Source organism: Balaenoptera physalus, assembly GCF_965194825.1.
Source record: "Balaenoptera physalus genome assembly, chromosome: 14".
Classification (NCBI taxonomy): Eukaryota; Metazoa; Chordata; class Mammalia; order Artiodactyla; family Balaenopteridae; genus Balaenoptera; species Balaenoptera physalus.
In genome coordinates this window covers 48,954,328-48,965,220 of record NC_138893.1, presented here as the reverse complement: position 1 = coordinate 48,965,220, position 10,893 = coordinate 48,954,328, and the positions used below count along the sequence as shown (strand labels likewise).

The 10,893-nt window shown below is 40.1% G+C and overlaps 1 protein-coding gene across 1 annotated transcript in view; it reads right to left on the bottom strand.

Annotated features, from left to right (window-relative positions):
• The window catches only part of ARL3 (ARF like GTPase 3), a 31,144-nt gene extending 20,291 nt beyond the window's left edge, over positions 1-10,853 (bottom strand). The window contains exons 1-3 of the mRNA XM_082425409.1: positions 10,717-10,853; positions 4,401-4,544; positions 320-436 (exon numbers count right to left, since the gene is read on the bottom strand). Of these exons, the coding sequence (XP_082281535.1) occupies positions 320-436; positions 4,401-4,544; positions 10,717-10,719 (264 nt within the window). The 5' untranslated portion in view covers positions 10,720-10,853. The remainder of the gene's footprint in view (positions 1-319; positions 437-4,400; positions 4,545-10,716) is intronic.
• Positions 10,854-10,893: the final 40 nt, after the last annotated feature.

The following is a 10,893-nucleotide window of genomic DNA, read 5'->3' as shown; positions in this document are numbered from 1 at the left end:
GATTCGTTGATTTCCTTGGGTTGATGGAGTCAATGGCACAATCTTCTGACTTCTCTTCTGCTGTTCAAATCACTATGGTAATTAATAAATACTTTATTTGCCAAGGTGGGTGTGGGCACAACATTGTTACTGAGCAACAGAAAAACATCTTATATAAATTACACAAAGCTCCACAATCTGTCTGCTAGCTCTAAATTCATAGTGATGAAGAGCAATGTTACGGCAATGGAATTATTGACAAGAAAGACAATTATAGCGTAAATGTTAGTAAGACAGGGCAGAAGAGATTATGAATTGATGCATCAGAAGGAGTACTTACGAGAATATCAGTGTTTTCAAAATAATTCCTCCAGTATGGTCTGATTTTCCTCTGTCCACCAATGTCCCATACATTCAGTTTAAAACCTTGTGATTGTACACTTTTGATGTTAAAACCCTGAAACAAAAAATACCAAGTTTTACTAGGCTTTGAGATCAATTTCTGACAAAGTTACATTTACCAGCTATGTTATTTATTAATTCTGAGGTACTCTGCCAGATGTGACACAGATGATACTGAAAACAGTTTGCTCTGATAGGGAACAAATATGTATTTACACGTGCTTCTGTCACTCAGGTTGGAGTCAGTGTTGATGATGTCATGCTGAGTGCACACACACATGGAACTGCTGAGGATGACTTGGTATGAGAACAGCTCTGGTAATCAACACAGACCTCCGCCCACCCCATGAGTCCTCAGCATGGTGAAATTTAACAGGACATTACATGTAACTAACAAAAAAACAAAGCTGAATCTGCAGACTCAACACAACAGAATAAATGCTAAGTTTAAAAAGAGGCAAGGGGCTTCCCTGGTGGCGCAGTGGTTAAGAATCCGCCTGCCAATGCAGGGGACACGGGTTCGAGCCCTGGTCCGGGAAGATCCCACATGTCGCAGAGCAACTAAGCCCATTCGCCACAACTACTGAGCCTGTGCTCTAGAGCCCAGAGTCACAACTACTGAAGCCCACGTGCCTTGAGCCTGTACTCCGCAACAAGAGAAGCCACTGCAATGAGAAGCCTGCGCACTGCAACGAAGAGTAGGCCCCGCTCGCCGCAACTAGAGGAGGCCCTTGTGCAGCAATGAAGACCCAATGCAGCCAAAAAAAAAAAAAAGAGGCAAGAGCTACAATCTGGAAGACTGGATTCTTTAAGAACAGCTCAAGATGAAAGAAATTTCCTCATATGCATTGATCAAGAAAAGGAAGGAGCTGAACTCAGGACACGAAGGGGGAGGCTGGTTTGTAACTGGAGTAGCACCCCTCATACAGGTGGTGATGAAAACAAACAAACAAACAAGTGGGCATTTGAAACTGTTCTTTAATAGGTATCTCTGATGAACTTGAAAAGAAAGTATTCATTTTCAGGACAGTGACTCAAGGTGGAACTTTGGGGAAGGGAAGCCAATCAGGGGCAGGCAGAAGGGCGAGCTGGGAGTTCATGTGCAGAGAAACAAATTAACAAGATCTTTGGGGTTCGAAGAGAAGGCATTTTATGAGCAAGACTTTTAAAAAAATCTTCTTGCAAGAATGACATAATGAAATCAGGATTTGAAAAATCCGATCAACAGCCTGCTCCCACAGAAGTGACATTTCATCCAGAATGGCTGGAGTTAAGTGGGTCTGGGGATGCCTCCATAAACATTTGCCTCTTCTGGCAGCTCCCCAGCACTACTGCCTCACACAGAAGGAGAAGGCACAGGGCAACGGTACGGGAACACTGACACCCAATTTCCACTGAGGACAGTCACTAGAGGACAACAGGGGATGATGCCTACTACTGCTCCTCTAAAATGCCAATGACTGAATAAATTAGAAGTTTTAGAACTCCTAAGGGAAGTGGCTTAAGCTTATTGTAAAAGCGCACTTCATTCTGACTCATTGACAAAACCCCTTTTATGCGTTTAAAAATTCTACACTTAACTACAGTAGTAAATGTCAGACCCAGCAACAACCAATCCTTTCTGGAATGAGGGAATAAATAAGTGTAAATCCTAGAATTTGACGATATGTGTCAGCTGCCTTAAAAGTCTGTAAGTCACCAGACCCAACAAATCTACTAAGAAATTATTCTAAGGAAATAATAATGAATGGGTGCAAACATTTAGAGATGTGTACTGTATAAGTATTTACATACAGAACAACGTAGAAATATGTTCAAGATACGTTATTAACTGAAAAAGATGATACAAAACAGTATACTCTGTATGAGCCATTTTTACTTTCTATTTTAAATATACCCACCATATATGGGCAAAGAAAAAAACCTGAAAGGATACATTCTCAAATGTTAACAGTGGTTATGTCTGACTGGGCATTATAGGTGATTTCTAGTTTCTCAATTTTACCTAGTTATACATTCTAAGTTTACTACAATGAGCATCTATTACTTTTTATAATATAAAACAAAAACACAATAAAAGTGTGTTTTTTAAAGACTAAATACAAAACCTTGACATAATAACAGAGTCACCTATAACATAGACAGAGCCTGAAAGTTAGAATTGGAGCTTTGGGTCCATAACTAGGATTTCATTTCCCTGCTCACAGTGTGGACGTCCTCATTTTAGTGGTGCTCTTGAGAGAGACAGCCTCTCACTAATACGAAAAAAACCCCTAGCCCTTCTTTTTCTGGCAGAAATCCTGACACACTAATATGTGTTTTCAGCCCTTCTAGGCTAGACTACTGTAATTTGCTCCTCCTCAGGCCATACATTAAATTTGTTCAGAAGCTGTAAAATTGCTCATTTGGTAGCAGTTGAAATGACTTTTCTGCAAAGAGCTGCGAATCAGTAAGACTCGCTGGCCGTGAAGTACACACACCAGCACAGCCATTCAAACCCAACACCAAGCTCTTATCACAGGACAGTGACAGAAAATGGTAAATAACTCTGGTTTTGCTAAAACCTCTAATGCTCAAACACTTCAAAGTAAGACCAACAGGGCTGCCCCTAGTTAGGAAACCCAAAGGCCTGGCCAAAGGTCAAGCTCTCTCAGGATTTCCTGCAGGGAAGGAGGCCTAAAGAAACTCACTAGAGTTCTTCCAGGCAGGACTTGTCTCCAACATGCACGCTGGGAGCACCACCGTCCTTGTGTTTTGCTTGCTTAGCCCTAGAAAGAGGTGGGTTGATGAGGCTGGATTTAAAAATACAGGTAGGGCTTCCCTGGTGGTGCAGTGGTTAAGAATCAGCCTGCCAATGCAGGGGACATGGGTTCAAGCCCTGGTCTGGGAAGATCCCACATGCTGGGGAGCAACTAAGCCTGTGTGCCACAACTACTGAACCTGTGTGCCACAACTACTGAAGCCCACACACCTAGAGCCCGTGCTCCACAACAAGAGAAGCCACGGCAATAAGCCTGCTCACCTCAACGAAGAGTAGCCCCCGCTCGCTGCAACTAGAGAGAGCCTGCGCGCAGCAACAAAGACCCAACGCAGCCAAAAATAAATAAATTTTTAAAAAAATAGATAAAAATACAGGTAATTGTTTTTTTATTTAAAAAATTGAGGGACTTCCCTGGCAGTCCAGTGGTTAGGACTCCACGCTTCCACTGCAGGGGGCGCAGGTTCCATCCCTGGTTGGGGAACTGAGATCCCGCATGCATGCCGTGTGGCGAGGGCCCCTAACCCCCGCCAGCACCCCCCACAAAAAAATCTATAAAATTGAGGGAGTCCCCTGGTGGCCTAGTGGTTAGGATTCTGGGCTTTCACTGCTATGGCCCCAGTTCAATCCCTGGTCAGGGAACTGAGATCCTGCAAGCAACATGGTGTGGCCAAAAAAAAAAAAAAGACATATATTTGTATTTATTAAGTCTGAAAAATACACACTAAAAGTGGTTTTTCTCACAGTACTGTTTATTTTTCCTTTATGCTCTCTCTGTATTTTTCTACATGTATTAATTTCAAAATCAGAGAAGATAAAGCTATTTCTAAAAAGGAATTACTTAGATCAGAGGGAACTGATTGTATCTTGCTATGTATAGACATATCAATTTATATTATTTCTTTTTAAAAATTATTGTAAAATATACGTAACATAAAATTTACCTTTTTAACCATTTTAAAGTGTGCAGCTCAGTGGCATTAAGTACATTCACTCTTGTGCAACCATCACCACCATCCATCCAGCCCCTGGGTAACCACCGTTCTCTCTCCTGTCTCTATGAATTTGACAACTCTAAGTATCTCACATAAATGGAATCTCTTGATATATTTTGAAATCTGAGATTATTTTAAAATTGTATAGACTTTTCTCAGTAACAAAACTTACAAATGGACAAAACTCTATCTCCCACTTTGTCTTTCATATTGCTATTACCATCTTCCACGTGTCACACAAGCATCGGGGGCAAGGCAGCGCTCACCTGTGTAGGTGTGATGTGGCTGATGTCTTCAGATGCCAGCTGCTTCAGAAGAGTGGTCTTACCAGCATTATCCAAGCCCAGGAGAAGGATTCTCACCTCCTGGTCTGGTGCACTTTTCAATTTGCGCAAGATTGAGAGTAAGCCCTTGAACAGCCATGAAGAACAGAGATTACTTTGGAGGCACTGACTTTGATATTACTGGGTATCAGAATGCCTTCTCCTCCTTGAAAAAAGTTCTTGGTTGTGGAGAGCTTATAGTACTATTTTCCACTTTAATGTCATTTATTCCATTTGCTTATAAGTTTTGGCAGAAATACTTTAGTAAATTCAGCAACTTAATAAATAGCCTGGCTTATTCCTGCTCCTTCTATTAATCCAGCTTAGCAGTCACCCCAAATCTCCTGGAAGTATGTACTCTAACCAACTCCCGTTCCTGAAGCCCTTTATATATATATATACCAGAGCACCCATCATATCTGACTGTAGGGAATTGATTTTTGTATTTTTCTCCTTTATACTAGAGTGAAGTTTCTTGTGCGTAAAGACTATAGATAGCTTCCATCTCCCACAATGCCTGGCGCTTATTAGACACTATATGATAGCTGTTGAAATAAACAGAATTACCCACCCAAGTTAATGTAAGATTTTAAGGTACTAAGGTACTATTCAAAAGGTTGTAGAAAATTGTACTTGGGCTCTCTTTTTAAGACTTTATTTTAGTTCTTGTTTAAGACTCCATCATTCAAAATACTCTATCATCTTCTAACTTTCACATGACCCTTACAGTATAGCTGCACGGTATAGATTATCTATGTTTTTCAGATGAAGAATCTAATACAACAGAGAAGTTAGGGAATTGAAAGGTCATTCCGGAAGCAAAAAAACATTAAAGTTTAACCAGGGTATTTTTGACTAGTAATCTAATATTTCCATTTCTTGTTGTTATTATTCTTTTAATGGATGGAAATAAGCCATGCTGCTTTTTAGCTAAGAACATAAGAAAAATCTTATAAGATAGTTATTTGTTCTGTCTTGTGGCTGACAATCATTTTCCAGTGAGGCCTGGTTACATCAAGAATCAAAGAATCCCAGAGTTTAAAGGGCATATAATCTAATCTCCCAGCCCAAGTGGAAATTCCTTCAAACCGAGTCTTAGAATTACATAAAATGGTTATGTTTTTTATCTGCATCGCACCAGGAAATAACTCAAACCAGTCTGTTCACTAAGATCAAATGATAATTCTGTGAAATAATTTTCAAGAGTTGAGACAATGATATGCAAATATACATAATTATAAGAATTCCCTTCTGCTTCAGAGGCCCTTTGTTTACCACTTTTAGTACTGTATTCGCACTGACCATGTTAACCTCTCTATGCCTCAATTTCTGTCAGCAATAAAATGTAACGTTTAGTTTAAGACAGACAAATTCTATCCCAAAAGATTTGGAGAAGACAGAATGAATAGATTTGAAACAAACAAACAAAAAAAGATTAAGCAAGTCTTTTCTTTTTTTTATGGCATATTTTTTCTTTTGTTTTTTTATCTTCTCCAGCCTTGAATTATTTGACACCATTCCTTTTTAAAACTCTGTTTATGAGCAATCTCCCTGGCTTCTATTAGGTACATTGCAATCACTCATTTATAATACCACCTTTCAGAACAGTTAAAATTAGAATTCTGAGATCCTTAGGGGACTGGTGATATAAAAAGGCTAAGAACAGGCAAAACACATTGTACTGCTCCTCCTGAGTTCCTGATTAGATGTCCTCATTATCCTTTCCAATAAAATTCTAAAACAACTGGAATTTATCACATTTGTACATTAAACAACGGTACAGGTAAAGAAAGTTCTTCTCATGCATCATTTACTAGTGTAGACATTGTGAAAGAATGTCTGTTTTCTATAAAATATTTTCAAGGTTCAAAATAAATGTTTTAGGTTTTTCCTCATGTGTCTCTTTCAAAAAAAAATCAGTATATACAAATACTGCTTTCTGCAGGCTGAGAGCTTTTACACACTCATTATTATTTGAAATTGAATGATTAAAAAAACATAATTTCTATTCATCTTAAAAGGAGAGAAGCAAAACACAGATGAGAAAGAAAACATTCTAACTACAACTAAACTTTATAAACCTAATAGTATAAAAAAAATAATACTTCTACATTTCCAATGAGCAATTTTCCTCATCAGGAAACAATAACTTCACATGTTGCACCTTTAAATGAAATTACAGAGAAATGCAAAGTTCAGCTAATATTTTCTTCCAGCAAAATAACAAATGGCATCTCAAGCATGGTCTAGGCAAGACAAATGCAAATACAGTACAGCATCATATTAACCCAACCCCTGAGGACAGGGGATCACAGGATTATTAGCGTTTGCTAAATAGGGAAGAGGATATTTATAGATATCAGGGTTCTGCCTGAAAGGTACAAAGTAAGCTGATTTAAAAGGCTGGACAAAAGAGCAGAATAAGTCTACTCTATGCTTCTATCCATATATGTCTATAGTTAATGTCAAACGAAGGGAGACAGCCATTAGAAGTTAATTTTATTATGGGGCTGAGTTTTGCAGTATAAATACAAGGAAATGAATTTTTAGTGTATTTTTGGTCAAAACATCCATTCATTCATTCATTTATATTAAACACCCATAATGTGCTCCAAGTACAATGGTGAGCAAAACAGATATGATCTCTATGTAGGATGTGTACTCCTATGACATTAAATAAAGGCAATTTAAGAAACAAGAACTTTAGTTAATTGTGTATTGTGCGTTATCAGCATGCATGCACACAAGTTATCTGCACCCTGGTGGACAGAAGTGGTCTGACTCAGCCACAAAACATTTGAACAAACTTTTCTATAGGCAAATCATAACTAGACATGCTGTTGACTATGGACATTTTATTTGCCTCAAAATCAGCTTAGACTCAACTACCGGCAGAGGCGTGGTGCACTGACCTAAAATGATACAAACTAGGTCATTCAAAGAAACTAGGGTGTTGGAGAGGGAGAGAGGAATATGTTGGTCTATGGAAAATATATGTGACTGGGAGGAGCAGCTAAAATTTAAGTATTAAAATTAGTAAGCCAACTGTCAAGTACATGCACTCCCCATACCTAGCTTAAATGGAACTGACTTCAATTTACTTCTACCTCACCAAAAAAACCTGGTGCTGCCCAGTGAGATGTTATTAATTTCCAGGAATTCGTATAGCTTTGTGTGTGTGTGTGTTTACAGTTCAAGAAATCTACAAGAGAATCCTTTATTCCGTATGCAATGAATGGTCCATTCGAAAAGAAAAAAACTTTCTAAGATGTTGTTTTTCCATTTATTGTTCAGAACATCATTTTTATACCTCTACACTTCTTACTATTCAAAGCCAAGTCACGTGAGGTACAGGGAAGCAGCTGATTGATTTAAAGTTGGGTCATGTGATTTAAAAACCAGTGGCAGCTGATTGATTTAAATCCTGGTCATATGACCTGAGGAGGGGGTGCTAAAAACTGCTTTTTTATCTCTGGCTCAGAATATCATATTTATAGCTTGGTTTTTCTTATGATTTAGAAAACTTGAGCTGTCTTTCCTTGGAATCAGCAGGAGAAAAATACAGTATTTCAGGTTCATTCTTTTTTTTTTTTTGATCTGCATATTCGTATAGCTTTGATAGGGAGAACCTCACCCAAATTTTGTCTTCTTTCTCCTTATCTCTCTACTAAATAAATACAATGTTTCCTGAGGAACAAGATACGTGCAACTCCTCAGGAAGAGTGGGTTCACACTTCATCAGAGTCCTAATGAAAAGAACATTATGGGCTTTAGAGTTTCATGGACTTTTATTCAACTTCCCTATGTGTAACCTCCGGCACAGTTCCATCTAGAAAATGGGAACAGTATTTATATCTCAAGAAAAATGCTATGAAGATTAAGTGAGATGATGTAGGTAAAGCATGCACATAGGGGGCACTCAAAACAGTAGTTGTGTTTATATTTTTCACTGACAATTTTTGACCGGAAAACATAATCTTGGGAACAATCTTCAAATGTTAAACATGCTAGATAACTACCACTAGGTTCATATATACAGAAATTACTCCATAAATAATTCCTAAATGGAGGACTCACCTATTAAATAACAGTGATTATTTAGGCACAAAAATTACTGTCATCTTAGTATTTCACCAAGGACTTGGTATCCTAAGGCAGGGGTAAGACAGCTGAACCTCTAGGGGTTCAGAGAAACCAATAATGGGTTTTTGTTGCAGTTCTCCAAATTAAAAAAAGAATAAATATGTATTAGTCATAGCTAAAGGACTAAAAGAATAAATAAACCTGGGACTCACTCTTTACTAGCACAGTTACCACAGGGGCTCATGGGATACCAGATGTGACACACTTAATCACACCACTGACCGTTTAAATTCCATGTTCCACTTACAGTTCTAAGAATAGCTCACACTTTTGGAGACAGAAAAAAAAAATGCATTTTGGAAATCAGATAAAGAATCCTGAATAATTTGTCCTAATTTCTTATTGTTCATGGTAGGAAAAAAATAAAAAAGAAAAACAAAATCTCTCTTGATCACTGAATACAACAGTCGTATACAACAGTGTTGTATACACTGTCAATCTGTTGTATACAGTGTCAATCTGCACCTGGAAACAGGACAGTGGTTAATTTATTGTGACGTGTAATTATAAATTAAACAATCATGAAATTACACAGTCCACTACATTGATAAACAAACTGGGAAAAGTTAGCCAACTGTTTCTCATTTATGATGCAATCTCTCTCTTGGTTTAGCATGCCTTTTTCATTTCAATTCTAGTTATTTTCTGTGTAAATATTTATGTTTGTACTCATTTGTTGAGAAAAACTTAGCCTTTAAATGGACAGCTCATGTATAAACGATTAATAAAAAGCAAACATGTAAAGATCTGTTTAGCCTGAGGTTAACAAAACTGCAATGTAGCAAGTGTTGAAATATGATTGGCAACTTCAGATCAAATAATTCTACTTCTTTAACGATCTGACAATGTTAAATAAATTGCAAAAATTTTTTCCCATCAAAATTTACTCATTGGATTAGCTAACCAAATGTACATGTATTTTTTCCTTGTGAACATCTAGCTTTTTCTTACTTCATAAGTCAAAAGAAGTGGTTCAACATTTCTAAAAGTCAAAAAGGGTCTGGAGTTGGGGCAGGGAATTAACTATAAGCTTGAGTATTAGCTCTTTGCAGCTGGTAAGCCAACCAACCTGCTCTAAACGCTCCAAAATCAATTTTTTCTTTGACTAGTTCTAAAACCACTCAATTCCATTTTAACACCCTCCAACTAACTGCAGAGAAATCAACAAGGAACAGAGTGTCAAGAATCAAATATGTCACATATCATAATTTACAATTTGGGAAAGCTTTAATCTGGTCCAACAGAGAAAAGGCTTGCCCCAAGTTAATGGCCACCCTCCAGTTTTAATCTGCTCCAAACTGACATTAAGGCCTTTGGTTCTGGTGTGGTCAGATGCCAAGGAAGGTTGCAACAGGTCCGAAGGAAATACTAAGGACCGGGCAGCAAATCTGCCTCCACCGGCATGGATTAAGTATTGAACGGGAAACTGGTCATCACCAACAACCAGACCTTGCAGAACCGTCAGCAAATAAATAACTTGGGACTGCAGAAGCGCGCCCGCCACGCAGACACCGAGACGGCGTAAAATCCACTAGGCATCCCTTCCAAGCGGCACCTCTTTGTGTCCTGGGATTTACACCCTTCCCCCCAGAGGCCCGCGCATCGCGAGGAAGAGGAGAGCTAGGCTACCGTCTCCCCTGGTACCGCCGGCGCGACCTCAAAGGCAGTAGCGCTGGCCCTCTCCCCGCTTCTGGCCGGGCACTGGCGAACCCCACTTTTCTGCGACACGGGGAGGCCGATTCTCCGGGAAGATCTAAGCCTGCGTGCAGAGGCTGCTCTCCGCAGCTCCTCGGATCCGCCCTCATCCCATCCCCAGAGTAATGATGGAGCCCTGGCTCCGTACCGGGACAACCATGCACCCTTCCACAGCCCCTTCCAGCCCCTTCCCCTAGTTTCGGACCGGTTGCAAGCCCCGCCTTCCTCCCCAGGCCCAGATCTCCCTCCAGGGCCCACACTCGGGGCTCTCCGCCGCCCCCCGAAACCAATCCAGGACCCAGACAGCAGGCTGAGCGTCAATCCATTCCCTCCTGTCTTTAAGCGCAGTGCCCTGCCTTGGGCCTGGGGAAGGGAGGCGGGTGACCGACCAGCTCCGGAGGGACCCAGGACCCACACTCACCATCCTCCCGCCGAGTCCCTCCTCCTCCTCCTCCTCCTCCTCCTGCCTCCCCCGTTACCAGGGGCAACTCCTGCGGCACCGCCCCCGACGTCCCCCGTACGCACAGCGGAGGAGCAAAGCAGCGGAACGGGGCGGGGTCTAGCGCCGCTTTCCCCAGTGTGCGCAAGCGCGCCAATG